General features: G+C 40.9%; 1 protein-coding gene across 3 annotated transcripts in view; it reads right to left on the bottom strand.

Annotated features, from left to right (window-relative positions):
• The window catches only part of atg5 (ATG5 autophagy related 5 homolog (S. cerevisiae)), a 53,222-nt gene that overhangs the window by 29,833 nt on the left and 7,949 nt on the right, over positions 1–15,440 (bottom strand). For all 3 annotated transcript variants that reach the window (XM_050046022.1, XM_050046024.1, XM_050046023.1), the window contains exons 5-6: positions 14,945–15,107; positions 9,256–9,350 (exon numbers count right to left, since the gene is read on the bottom strand). In XM_050046022.1, coding sequence (XP_049901979.1) covers positions 9,256–9,350; positions 14,945–15,107 — 258 coding nt within the window. The remainder of the gene's footprint in view (positions 1–9,255; positions 9,351–14,944; positions 15,108–15,440) is intronic.

The raw sequence follows: 15,440 nt of genomic DNA, 5'->3' as shown, positions 1-15,440 counted from the left end.
GTTTTAGTAAGTTTTCCAACTTTTGCCAAGAGGGAACTTTAGATATTGCTCCCTAGATTATGTTCACCCAGTTTCATGCAGATCACTCAAACTTAATATTGTTTTCAGGCTTTAACTGATTAACAATCGATCGATATATCAAAATATTTTTACTTCAGATTTTGCTCCTGCCTTTTCTTTAACTTTGTATTCAACATAATACCTTATTATTTAGATGAAATGTGCTGAAACTAAGGTATGTGTGATTTTGGCCAGTATAAAATTGGCAGGTAGAATTTTTCATCCAACAGTCCCCTAGGCCAGTGAGTCATGAAGTTAATTTCGGTACCTGGAAGTAAAATCTAAACACCTTATGAGTGTCTATAATCTTGACCAATGTGTGAGCTACCAAACTGCTGATATTTATTAATTCACCATGCTTTATGTGGCATTGTAAGCTCATGTAAATCCAGTTCATGAATCTGACAGTTACATGTCAGCAGGTTTGCTCTTTGTAAACATAAAGAGTCACATTATCACTTCAGAGCGGAGTAAAAAATTCAGTGGTTCTGGTTACCAGGTGACCCGTGTCCTCAGGGCAGGAGACAACAAGGCGCCAGGTGCTGGACACGAACCAGCAGTTGCCGTCAGGCAGTGACTTAAAACGCTGTTTGGTTAATCAAGCACCTTGATTCAGTTGATCTATGTGTCCTTGTGACTTTTTGGCTTTGTAATTCGGTGAGGAAACTATCTAAAAATCTGAACATTTGGGACATGTAACGATCAGTAAGCCAAACATTTGAGGATTTGCAGCTTCTCAGTCTCTCATATATTTTTACAAACTGAATAAATTGTTGATCAGACACACGAGCAATTCAAAGACATGACTAAAGGCGTTAATCAGATTATCTGATTAATCAATTGCAGTCTTGATTAGATTACATTTCCAATATTGGTGTATATCACAATATGACAAAGATTATTAAATTATGAGGCTTTGTCTGTGATCAATACTGATCAGTATTAGAGGGCTCAGTTGATGTCGTGCTCTAACGGGAGAAACGGAGGCCTCTGACAGAGGAACGTGGTGCAGAACGATATCCAAGCTGAGGTGTCAAACGGGGAGTCTGACACACAATAGGGCCTAATCATGGAGCTGTGAAAAGGAAACCGGCGAGGACAGAGATCGAGTAACCGAGCGGTAACTACACACCACAGAGCCAGGCGCGAACCAGCAAGAGGAAGGTGGCGGTGGAGGCGCGAAGCTGGCGCTCAGGTTACACAGAAAGACTGAGTCACTGACAGGAAGCACGGCATTTCGTGCGGGATCATCGGCAAGAGCCAGAGCAGAGAGAGTGCGCTAAGTGACAGCTACTTCATTGCATTTTTAAATAGCCAGCCATGAATAATTGAGCTGGTCGCCATACAAAGAAGGGGCCATTGATCCCTCGGGAGAGAAGCGTGATATTGCTTGGATGAAGACACTTTCTTTTCAGCTGGCGTGACACCTTAGCTGGCACAGGAGCACATGGTCACACAAAGAGAGCGAGGTGTCATTAGGACGCAGGCGAAAAGAGATGGCTCGCTCTCGCTGAGTGAAAAGAGCAGCGGAACTCAAGACGTCGCCTAATTGATGGAAGGGATTCAATCCGCCTAATTGATGGTAAAACAATGGATGGGGGGGTGGCGCCGTCAATCAACATGAGTTTACGTGAATGGAGAAGGGTGAGAGAAAGCGTTTCCACTGAACTCTGAGACCATCCATTCGTAAATTAAAATTCCAACCTCATTTTTCGTGGCCTTCATTTTCTCAGAACCTGAAATGCACACCTGCAGAGGAGAAACTCCATCGAGGGACACTGACTCGAATCCTAAATTATTTATCGCTCAAGTGTTGCGTGCTCGGTCGATCTGTTCATTCATCTCTGCATTTTGATGTTAATCAGAATTTCTCAGCTCTTGGCTGAAGGATTTTTATTAGAGAGCTCTTCAAAACTTTAAGCATCACATTGATGTTTTTGGCACCAGACACTTTATGAGAATGCTTCAAGAAGGTTTTGTCATTTATGCACCTACACTGGTTTTTAGCCACGCAGAGAGTTTTGGTTTTATCAAGGTTTGCAGATGTCTGTGTCTCTGAGCTTTCTGCCTCCACTTCATCATTCAACACTATCTCTACTAAGAAAATAGTTTCTATGAAATACATGACATCAGTGATTATATTTAACTAGAATTACCACCTCGTGGTTGTTTGTCTCTGTCTGTGCACCAGTTAAACTGCAGTTACAGTTTCCATCCATGTCTTTGACCTTGAGGATATAAAATGTCATCAAATACCTTGTTCAAATTTTTTTTTAAATTTTAAAAATTTTATCAGCAAATCAATAAAGACATACAGAGCACTAAGTACTAAGAGTACTAAGCATGGGGGTTAGGTAATTCAATCCAATAAGGATGAAAAACAACCCCACACACCCATCAACACAAGAAGAAAGAAAGAAAGAAAGAAAGAAAGAAAACCAGACCAGTCACAGAGAATCCAAAAGAGAGGCAAAAGGACAGAATTTTAAAATTATGACAAATTAATTAACTTATGTGACGTTAGTACGGGAGCATGGCGTGTTTCATTAAAAAATGTTTCTGCTTCCATATTTGCCACAAAGGTTTAAAATGGTTGGCAGGTGGGAAAGAAGCGTGCAGTTGATCCTTTGATAAAACTGATTTTCTCCAGTTGTAAATAACACACAACATCCTCAACCCAATGTCCAAATGTTGGAGGTGAAGAGTCCTTATAATCACACAGGACGAGCCTTCAGGCCAGCAGTGAGCAAAAAGAAAGTTAACATCTAGAGGAGTTACTCTAAATATTGCCATGGGCGAGATGGGGTGACCAGTGTTTGTGCCAAATTTGAAGAAATTCCCTCATGGCGTTCTTGAGATATCGCTTTCATGAGAGTGAGACGGACATACCTGAAGACATAATTCCTCCAGCCATGGCTATCTCCGGTGCAGAGGCGTAATAAAACCAAAACTATGTGCATGACTTGCTCCCCCAGAACTAAGATAGAAAATATGTTTTTTCGTACTTTGGGCAAACTGACTCTTAAATTCAATATCACAACAAACCACAGACATGGAATTAATTATGGAATTAAACCTCCATCTGAAAGAACAGCAACATTTGCCAACACCACAACATAAAATCTAAAGCCTGTGAGCCTTGTAGCTGCCTGGCAGCAGCACACTGATTACTGAGCCGAAAGATTTTCCACTGACAGTCATGGTCCCACCAGATGACATTACTGTAAAGGCGGCAGCACATTCTCCCTCAGCACAACAGGCACATCACCTGTTGCCTTTGGCATGAACTGTTTCCAGCATTCCCATGTTTTGTAATTGTCTGTGTAGTCACCACCTCCCCCTCGTCTCAGTCAGCCATTACAAGATATCTGGGAGGCAATAAAGCTGCATTCTTCGAAGCAGGCAGCTTCCGCAGCACCACAACACAGAGGTGACTGGAGGCGGACTGCCTGCTCTTGCATCGGGGGTTTGTGAGTAAGCGCTGAGTCACGGAGCGGGAACAGAGAGGTGTACCTGCAGAGCAACAATGTAAGCGGTCTTTAAAAGAAGGATAGTAATTTTCACTTTCCGCGCAGCGAGACGCTCGGCCCCCTCTGGCTCTTTGAATCACTGAGTGGCGTCACTGCTGGAGCAGGAAGATGCAACTGGCAGCCAAACAAGTCCTGCCGCCAGACGGAGGCAAGGGCGCGGCGGGCCGATGCGCACAAACACACAGGCAGAGGGCTCAAGTGGAAGCAATTCAAATGGCAAATATATGAAACAGGCGACACACAAACAGAAGCCTGCAAAGATGAATGAATGTGTGCCGCACACACACACACACACACACACACACACACACACACACACACACACACACACACACGGGTATGTGGAGGAAAAGAAAAGTTAAAAGGATTTAAAAGTAACAAAGGAAGGTGACATACAGAGGGAGTAAAATACACCAAAAAAAGCTCATTTATTGCCTTTACCGAAATATTAAAAACACTATTCACAATGTCTCACATATATGTTGACACATTCAACATTTAAAAGAAAATTAAAAGGAAAAAAGTTTCACTTCACAGCTTACAATGATATAAATAAGAATTAACATGGAGGATTTCAATCAGGCCAAGAGAGGGGGTTAAATAATGTTTAACCTTCAAGACATGAGGCACACACACACACACACACACACACACACACACACACACACACACACACACACAAACACACAAATGTGTCGTCCATGCCCATGAGGTGTCTTTGTCTCCATGAGGAGTCCAGGCCAGACGGAAATGAGCCCTCTGTTATTTGGACTGAGTGTTGTCATTAATTCTGTCTGCATCAAACACAGCACATGTTATTTACACTAAAGACCACAATCTGGCTTTGAAGGACTCGGAGCATGTGTGTGTGTGCGTGTGTGAGTGTGTTTGTGTGGGAGGGGGGGGATCTTTCCTCTGTGTAACAGTCTTCCGTTAAGTCACCACAGTGACTGTGGCGTGTCAAACAGCCTCCTTCTTCTCAGCGTTTCTTTTTCTCCACGCTGAGCATCTTTACTGGGTTTTGTTGTGTCGTGTTTTGTCTTGTCACAAAAACGCTGACAAACAAAACCCTGGATTTTCTCCTGAGCAACGACATAAGCTCCGTAGGGTTCCTAAACTATTCAGAAAACTCAAGTTCTTTGCTCTATTTGTGACACATCACTCTTTGATTGAAAGAAGAAATCCAGTTTATCACATCTGGATCCTTTTTTACATCCTCATCATGGATATCAGTGATATTAAGACTGTACTAACAAAGGCAAAGACAAGGCAAATTTATTTGTTTATATGAAAATTTCATACCAGAGGTGCTTTAAGGATCAGACAGGTCAAGTCAAAGTTCATTACAGCCCAGTCACAAAGCAAAGCCTCAAAGGGCTGGACCAATAATAATTTCAATTTTATCTACAAAGCCTAATATCACAAATCACAGTTTGCCTCAGAGGGTTTTACAGCATTCGACATCCATCTGTCCTCAAACCATCACAGTGGATACAGAAAAACTAGGGATGCATGATGCTGGCATTTTTTGCTGATATATAACAACTTATTTGGCTGATAAGCGATACCAATATTGATGTATCCACTTTTTTCCCCCTGCCTAAATTTAGTGATCATCAAATCTCTGTAGTGGAATTAACATCATCTTATTAATGCATACTCTTATCCTGACTGTTAGTCAGTGTCTGTGATATTCATTCATTGTGCAAAATAAGAAAAAGCATGTTGGCTGATTCTGATCGTTCATTCTGAAGCCAATATTGGCTATTATTGATCGTGTGACAGTGACTACATTTACATGCACAAAAATTCAATTGTTTGCACCTTATTGTGAAAGAGACAATATTTCACTAATATTCCCATTTACATGCAGCTGTGCACACTCTGATTAACTCTGTTAATCAAAGTTTTCCATCGGTGGTCGACTCATTGGACTGTGTGAACTCTCTCTTTCATTCCTTCAAAAACCGTCTTGACAATGTCGTAGTGATGATATTTGTGCATATCTTAAAAACCTGTTGATATCCAAGTCTTTCATAATGTTTAAAAGTAGATGTGTTTCTCCTTCTGACCAGAAATGTGGGCTTTTCTTTTGGACATGCATCTCTACTCCAGCCCTGCAAGCTACAGCACAGAGCCGACTGTAAACAGACAAAAACCTCAGACATGTCCAAAGACTGCTCCCCTGAATGATACTGACATATCCCACGTCTTAATAGAGAGATGCTACCTGAAAAAATGTAGTATGCTGTTTACATGACTGTATTAAATTCAGAAAGTTGTCATATCCTGAATAATAGTGGAATATTCATATGCATGTAAACAGAGTCAGTGAAAGTCGTTGCCACAGAAAACTGCTGTTCCGAGTATTTGAAGATCATACTGAACAGATTTAGTTTCCACTCTTTTTCTTTCCAGGCCTCCTTTTGTTGTAAATATTTAGCAGTTTGTAAGATGAAAACCACACCAGCTCAAAAACAATCCAGACTCTTCAGCAATGATGCTTATTTTCTCCAATATGTTTGGAAATCTCACAGTGAGGTTGTAACGGGCTTTGATGCTGCAATTGTCATGAAACCAACTGGGCTCATAAATGGCCGTGGAAACTTTCAATTCAGCCATGAAAAACACCCAAAACTGGAACGGTCTGGGTTTCTTCTACCCGCCAGCAGTTACATGGTTTTACAGCTGCAACAAGTGCATGTCTGAGAGGGCGGGCCGTGTCGGTGAGACTGCATGTTTCAGTCCGCCACTTTAAAGACTCGTGTTTTATAACCAAACACAAGAATGTTCTTGTCCAAGTGTAAAACGGTTTATTTACATGCTGAAGATGTGAAAGTAAAAACAAAAGCATTAATGACCTTTTTGAATTTCACGCAAAACAGTCGGTGTTGACAGTGATTGACAGCCACTGTCCCGCCCTCGCTGTTGTGCAAAATGTAAATGCAGCCATATGTGGAGCCCAGCAGGTCTCATTAGAAGCTTGACACGCTCAATAATAAATCATCAGAGTGGGAAATTACCAGCAGTCACAGCAGATACGATGACGGAAAAATATGCTTGGTAGGAAAGTTCACTCTTGCAACTAACCATTACGCTGCAGTCCTGCTCTGTTCTTAACATGTACACATCTTTCTGTTTCACAATATGAAACTCCTCTCTGTCATTTGGAGCCAGATTTATTTCTGCTCCATTTTCTTATTTTGCCAAACGTGTCCTGACAGGCCCTGAACATTGTAATTCCTTCACAGGACTCAGTGACAGTGAGGCTTTTCTGTTTGCTGTGATTTGAGATCAAGGCTAAATGCACGCAACATTCAGCCACTAGACTCAAAGCAGACTGTCAACATGTTTTTGTTGCAAAGATCCAGATGTTTTCCAAATCTTCATTCCTTAACTGGATTGGACGAGACTCTTCAGTGTCCAGTTGGATTCAAATGACTTTAAATTACGTTTAATTAAACTGTTGCTTCTGATTATTTCTCCACAAAGCCAAGTGTTACTGGAAGAAAATAACTTAGTCAGTCGTTCTGTGCCATTCCTGAATCGTTCCAAATGCTGAAAGTTCTCAAAATAATTCTGTGCACTTTTCCAGCCTTTCCTGATCTGCATAGAAACCCCCCATCACTTGACTCAAAGCATGGCACTTTTCCCCCACTGTCTGGCTCGCAGTGTGCTAATGTTTTCCAGGCGAGAATCAGTCGCTTATTCATCCCCTCTTCTTTCTTTTTTTGTCCTCCAAAGGGAATTTTCACCTGAGTCAGGATAAAGCTGCGGAGGCTTGACGGAAACACCCGACCTGAGGCCGCTTGTCTGCCTACGCCTCCTCATCCCTGACTGAACCCTGAGGCTCGCCCACCGGCTCATCTCGGTTCAGCGGGATTACACACAAACTGGAGAGAGTCACAGATATCAAATGTACAGGAACCCATGAATAACCTCCAGAAAGCACCAAAGCAAAGCGACGGTCCCACACACCTCTGACAGACAGCGTTTTGTTTTTTGACCTTTATTTTCTAAGAGAATTTAAAATCTTAAAAAACTGTAAAACAGTGAACTTACGAGCAACATGTGAATGTTTCTCTTAAACGTGGTGAAAATTGAAAGCAGATTTGAGCAGGCTATCAATCTTGGTTAATCTATGGAACTAAAAATACAGACAAGAACCAAACTGGGTCTCAGACACTGAGTCATGAAGTTTCAAGGCAGGAATTTTGGCATAAACATTCTGTGGGTTGTTTTTCTGCACTATGAACTCAGATATGAGAGACTATTATTGTTTATTAGAGTGATGAATATGTCAAGAGAAGGTCACAAACTCCACAGTTGCACAACATGGAAAACTGACAAGTGATGAAATGGTTTTTTACTGATATTTTGTCTACAGGTGTGAGTGGGCGGCAGGGAGAGGCACGTTTACCCATCATGAACTTGACAGGTATGATGACCTGGCACATTAAAGGGGCTCTACGTGATTCTCAGCATGAAGGTGTCTGAGCCTGCAGCTAGGAGCTAATGGTGCTAACTCCATAAACTGTGCTAAATCGTTAAAGACAACCTTCTTTCATTTAATATAAAATGATATGAAGTCTTTGACAATAAACGGTTCCTCAGTTTCCTCATTTAAAATAAAATATTTCCCAATGTGCAAATGGGCACACCTATACATTTTTTTTCAGTAGCCCCTGTACACTGCCTGTTGTGCCGTTATGCCGCATCATTGTTCTGTATAAATGGTACAATCGCTGAATGATGGGATCATGCATGGCACAGGTGTGGTGTTTTGACAACGTGTTATGCATGCAACCCACCGCAAGAGATTTAAGAAAACGCTAACTCAATGAAAAAGTAGTTTAGCTAGTGCTAAACGGGGGGTACCAATGGGTGGGTGCTACGCTTCCACAACGCCACCATGCCAATATCAGCACTAACCACAGTATAAGTGCAATGCAAAGCAGGAATAATGAGCTAGCTGGTGGGATACACATGTGCACTAACATGCACAACAAACCACAGAGAAGTTCAGATTAAATTACTCTGCTCAGAACGCTGTTACTCCACCATATCTTTACAAAGCAGATAAATGATAACAGACCTGCAACTGTGCCTTTCCATTCCTCAACCACTCAGAGCACTTTAACCCGTTCACACACACACATTCACACAGCGGTGGCCGGCGCTGGAATACAAATTAAACACCCACACACATTTACACGCAGCCATCAGGAGCAATCTGGGGTTCAGTATCTTTCCCACGGACACTTGGACATGCAGACTGGGTATCAAACCAAACAGGGGTTTGCTGCTGTATTAATGCTCTGACTGTCACATACAGAAGCTTTAAAACAAGAAAAGAAAGAGTCCTTTTCATCACTTTTTACCTTCCAGCTGTGTATTTCATGTAGACTGTTATCTGCACAGAGCAGTAACTTATGAGACAAAACCAGCCAGTGTCTGGTTGGAGGTGATTTCCCTGCTGAAGCAGCGTCACACAACGCAGAGGTTTTAATACACAGCCCTCTGGCTACATCTGCTGGACTGACTGGCAAACTTCAGCTCAAGTCTCCAAACTCCAGAGACTCCAAATTTAATGGCTGAACTAAAAATTAAGTTCTAAGTTCACTGTAGAAGGTAAACTGTTGTTTTAAAGTTCTGTTGGTGTTACCTGGTATATCCTGAAGGGGATGTATCTGAAGCCTCCCTCCTCAGTGGGATATTCCATCAGCTTCCTGTTCATGGCCCAGAACTGGTCAAATTTATCTGTAACAACACAAATACACACAGATCAGCAACTGTAAAGTCTCCAAGTACACACAGCTCAGCTCAACAGATAATGAGACATGATTTGATTAAAAGTCATCTCTCTCCAGCAAGTGAGGGCTGTAAGTGCAAAACAAATAATACTTCTGTTCCTTTTAAGTTGTGTTTAGACCAAACGCAAAGCAACACTTTCCTGTGCAGTGCGATTACATACAAAGCCAATGTGAAGACGCAAATACTCTTGTGCACTACTTGAGCAAAAAATTTGCTTGATGCTGTGTCATGAAAGCCGACCAGCGTTGAGATCTGGTTGAGATTTTCTCTAGACCCGCCTAATATTGAGTGCAGTTACATGGACATGAATAACCACTTTATTAGGCTTATCCTGGTTATGATCATATTTGGGATACGGTGTTTACATGAGCTCTGAGAAACCAGGTTATTCATATTCCCATATACATCCTGGTTACTTTCAGAGTACTCCAGCTAGCATGTTGCACAGAAAATGGTGTTTACGTGCTCAAACACACAAACTGGATACTCCAAAAACCTGATCATAAACAGGTTTTTCATGTCCATGTCAAAGCACAGATTTTGGGAGAGACTGTGTAGTCAGCAGATATCAGGGCCAACACTTCCTCTTCCATGTGCTGCTCACTTACAGTTCGATCAGCAACTTGAGACAGGTCCAGACAACATTTTAGCTAATGACGTGAAATCTGCACATGAGAGGAGGGAAAAAATTTTATTTTAGAAACTAATAGAAAGCTTAATTGTCGCCAGGTGACAGCTGATGGGGTTGACGTTGCACTTTGGCCATGTGTTTCACTTACTTTGCTCTCCACACGGACTGTTTACATCAGGCAACCAAAGCTCGCTCAAACATGATTGGTCAACCCTACTCAGACTACAGGCAGACACCAGAACACTTCAGGTACCAAAATCTTGTACTGTTCCCTACAGATTCTACATTCATATGCAGATATCTGTTTATAGAGATTAACATTCTCCTGACATCAGCGAGAATCAGAAACAAAGTGCAATCAAATTGTCGCTGTCTGTGGGAACCTGCAGCTCTACGACTTAACGTCAGTGCTGAACAGAGTCAACACAAACAAGAAGAAAGTGAGTAAAGCCACACGACTACAAGGTCCTCAGTGTATGTATGTGTTACTATCAGTTGTTCTTCACTACGAACCAAGTTAGCACTAGGGCTGCAACGATTAGTTGACTAATCGATGACTAATCGACTATTAAAATAATCAGTGAATATTTTAGTTGGTTTGAGTCATTTTTCATAGAAAAGTACTGTAAAAGTACCCAAAATACTCTTATTGCAGCTTGTTACATTCAATTATTGGCAGCTTTACACACTCTCCCATGACGGTGAACTAAACCCCTTTGGCGTAAGTACGAAACAAGACATTAGATGACATCATTTTGGGGTTTGGGAGAAACAGACCGACATTTTTCAACGTTTCAACACATTTTTCGATAAAATGATTAGTCGACTAATCGAAGAAATAATCGACAGATTAGTCGACAATGAAAATAATCGTTAGTTGCAGCCCTAGTTAGCACTGATGTTAGCATTAGCTTCCTTTTGCAAAATACTCAAAAAAAAAAAAAAAAAAAAGGATGATAAGATGAAGACTGCTCGTCTCTCTCATCTTCTCTTACTGTTGTTTCCACATAACCGAAACAAAGCTGATGTGCTTTCACTTCTCTGTGATGATCACTATTACGATCTAACTTATCATCATGTCTTTTGTCATTCTGACAAACTGCAGCACACAAAAATGTGACCTAACCTGAAGGTGCACCTGCACAGGCAGCAGGAAACAGAAAACCTGTCCAGAGCTGAAAGACTTCTTGTCTTGTTGTTTGATCAGACATTTTATGACCAAATCAAAACTGCAAATTTTAAACTCAATGACTAATTGTGTTTAACATTTGAAGCAGAGGGGTTGGTAGAAAAACCATCTTTCTAAAAGTATTTAAATTTCTCTATATTGTTATTAAAACTGAGACAACAGAATCGCCAAGCTGTAGAAACATTTTCAGATTCCACTAAAAAAGCTTCATAGTGCAACAGACTCTGTAGCTTCAAAGTTAAATATTGTTGGCTGCAGGTCTGGTTGTCTTGGAGGATGACAGTAATGCCATTAAAAAACTCACAGTGTGATATGTTACAAAGAATGATGCCAGGTGAAATGATGTGTACAGTGTAAAATGTGCAAGAGACTCAAATTGTTCTTTAACCTGAATGAACACCAGCTTCTGTTCACCTCCGCCCCTTCACACAGAGAGCAGAGGTCAGAGTCAGTCGTGGAGAAGAACCTCTGAGAAGGCTGATGGAAACTGAGCGTCTTCTATCAGGCACAATTCAGCAGGTCGGGTCGAGGAGCTTTAGCTTTGGTGCTCTGGTTGGAGGATGGCATTTCATCATCTAAAACGAGTCCTCCCTGCACGCTCTGGTTTCAAACCCTCCATCTCCTCTCACCTCTCGCTTTCACACCAACCTTCTGTTTTCTCTCCTGGATGAAAGTACGAGCCATCCCTGTTTCTCTCTCTCTGTTTCTGGTCTCTTTTGGGCGTGAGAGTTTTGGTTTAGAAAAAGTTTCATCTCTCACTTTCATGTGTAACAGCCTCCTTCTGTTTGGATTAGTTCACAAGTCTTATCTGTTTCTGTGTTTAATGGAGTTACAAACTGTTTCAAACAGCGTGAACCGCACCCTGAACTTTTCACTGCAGCATCTTTTAATCTGTCTCCTACATTCATGTATTTTGTTCCTCTCTAGTATAAAGATGTGTCATCGCTCTCTGTGAGTTTCAGGGGAAAGTGGAAGAGAGAGAAGCAGCTGAAGTTTTGTGGGTTTGTCTGCAAATCTGTTCAAAACATCCTCAGTGCTCCGTGCACACTTTGACTCTTACATGTCATTTGAATACTGCAACAAATTATCTCCAGTTTTCTGAACATTACTTTACTTTCCTGTTAATTTTGTTGTGAAATACTTGCACACACTGCAGTGAAAAATGCTTACTAATAACTGGAAATCAAAAGCTGCACTGAATTAATGAACTTACTGCACACCTGAAAAAATATTATGTAATGTCAGAAAAAAAACCTTCAAACTTTCAGAAAATTTGGGGTCCCTTTGTTAACAGTCTGCCTTCTTTGGATTGAACCAACCACAGGGATGTGACTCTTCCTGGACCAACTTTTACTTTAACCTTTATGTCCAAATGTCCCTAAAGTTTAATTTCAGTTCATCCTCTCTGTAAATATATTTAAGTAATAGTATCCTTATAGCTATTTTTTAGGTTTTGGTTTTTGTTCTTTGCGTCTTTCCTATTGTTTCTGGATATTTGTACTTTTACTTTTTCTTATTAAAATATTATTTTCACATGCACAAACGGAAACACATTTGGAGCAGCACCTGCACTGTAATTTGAATGTCTGTTTTTAAAAACAAATCTTTGCAAATGTGTTCTGAAATATCCTCAGTTTGTGCTGAAGGTTTTTCAAGTAACCATAATATATTTGGACCCACTTGCCGGGCATTTTTCAAACATACCAGATTCAAACTTTAGTCAAACATAATTTCATGGTGTTGGCATGCAGGGACAAAATGAAGAAAAATATGTGATGATGAACAAAAAATTGTCACACACCAACGCTTATATGAGCTACGTTGCGTCAACAGTAGCAAACGTGAAATTTAATTGATCACTCGATAGGCCACGCAGTGCTGCCACAGTGTATGTAATATGCTGCTGTGAGCTGTGATTGAGGAAAAAACACATCTGGTATTGTTTGGTATGAGCAAAGTTTTATGTTTTTTTAAATCATGATTAATCGATTACTCGATTGTTAAGTTGACCAATAATCTATGAAGGAAAGTGCTTCCAATTTGCTACCCTAGTCGACAGCCACAGAAAATAAATTTGCCGTTATGTTGCATGACGTGGGAGGTTAACCACAGAGGATTACTGTAACAATTTCATTACAAAAGAAAATCCCATGACTTTTCCAGACCTGAAAAATGTGATATGAAGTTCTGTGACTTTTTTAGATTTTCCATGACTGTGGGAACGCTGAGTGTTTCACAAACAGCAGCTTAACTTCAAGAGAAATTATCAAAATGTAAATGAAGGGACCAGTGAGTCAGAATATCATTTATGTTAAAAGTTATTGTACATTGTTTTCTGCTTTTATTAGTGAGTCGGCTGTGATCACTATTAGAGGATTAACAGTTTATTATTTATAGAGGTTGTAAAATTATAGATACTTCTGACACTATGAAGATGAGAGGCTCCTTCAGAGCAGCACAGGAACAATTTCAGTGTTTCACTACAGACAGAAACAATATACTGACAGCACATTCAAATATACGTTAAGGCCAACTTTCACTCATGTGGGAGTTAACATTACAGTTAAAACCTGTCACATGGCTCGTTCATTCTACAGTGGATAAAACATATTTAACTTGTATTGATCTTTGTTGATCTTTATCAGTTTAGTTTATCAATTTTGTCCATTGTAAAAAAAACATCTGCACACTTTTGAAATTTGTTAAAGTTGTTTGATCAAACTAAAATCTGAAATATTTGCAGGTTTAAGCTTTTTAAGTTTTAGAGTATTTTACATTGAACACATTTTTGCTTCTTATTTTGGAGGATAAAAAAGACATTTGAAGGAATTACCATGGCTTTTTTTTTTTTACAATTCTAACAATTCATTGACTTAATGACTGATTGATTAATCAAAAAAGTGATTGATAGATTAATTGAAATGAAACTAATTGTTTGTTGCAACCTAACTCAACAGAAAAAAGAGTTACTGTGTGCTAATGATGACGAGTTCAGAAGGAGGAGAGGCAAGACAAGTCTAGATTAAAATAAGGTGACATATTTATAAGTGACCGGCTGAGAGAGACGCAACATCACTGGTGACCAACATGTTTATTGTTGCTGTGTTTGATCAACTCGACCTGCAGCGATTCCAAGAATCTCACACCACGCTTTTGGTTTTGTTCTTCAAAGACGAGCTCAAACCTCAAACTTGAGAATCCCCCCCACCAACCCCCATCCCCCCCAGCGCCGGCTCCCACATCAGAGGCTTCGTCCAATGCTTCAGCTCCCCCACCCAAGCTTCACCTACACAAACCGCCGCAATCACAACCAACGGCCAATCGGAGATCAACCTGAGCAGACGGGTGGCGACGGAAAGGGAAGCTAGTGGGTGTTTAGGTGGGAGACGTTTTGAAAGTGGAGGCTTCAAAGACTGCTATCAGACTAAAGGGAGATTTGTGTGTGTGTGTGCTGTAACATACAACAAGTGTGTGCACACATGTGTGCAAGCATGTGTGAATCTCTGTGTAAGTGTGTGTGTTGCAGGGAGGACAACGTGTGTGCATCTGAGTGTTAATGAGTGAACGTGTGTCACTTCCCCAACAGCTGCTTGTGGTCTTTCTCTTTTGAAAGTGTGTGTGTGTGTGTGTGTGTGTGTGTGTGTGTGTGTGTGCCCTCCTCACCTTTGAGCATGCTAATTCACAGCTGCTTATAGAAATGTGTGTGTGTGTGTGTCTCACCGTTCTGCAGGCCCATCCACAGCTGTTTATGATCTTTCTTCTGCATGTCATTGACGACTTGGCTCTTGTGCTTGAGGGCGTCGGCCTCCTTGATGCTGGACATGAAGTGGGCTTCAATCACAGAGTTGGACAGGCAGTGGAGCAGGTCGCGCTCTGGAAAGTTCTGACACATGCACAAGAAAAACATTTTATTTAAAGCTGCATTCTCGTATCTTTAACCACTAGGGGCAGAAGAGCTCCACAACAAGCTGTCAAACATGTTATCAAACTGTCTACATGTGAATCTACTGCAGCAGACACAGGGCAAAGTTATCATTTAAAGAGCAGCGCCACATTCACATTCTGTGCGTGTTGCTGTCAGCACTGTTGCTGTTGTTTATCAATCAATCAATCAATCAATTTTATTTATAAAGCCCAATATCACAAATCACAATTTGCCTCACAGGGCTTTACAGCATACGACATCCCTCTGTCCTTATGACCCTCACAGCGGATA

The sequence above is a fragment of the Epinephelus moara genome, chromosome 6 (genome assembly GCF_006386435.1).
Source record: "Epinephelus moara isolate mb chromosome 6, YSFRI_EMoa_1.0, whole genome shotgun sequence".
NCBI lineage: Eukaryota > Metazoa > Chordata > Actinopteri > Perciformes > Serranidae > Epinephelus > Epinephelus moara.
The sequence above is the reverse complement of the archived record's forward strand: the minus strand, read 5'-3'. Positions and strand labels throughout refer to the sequence as shown.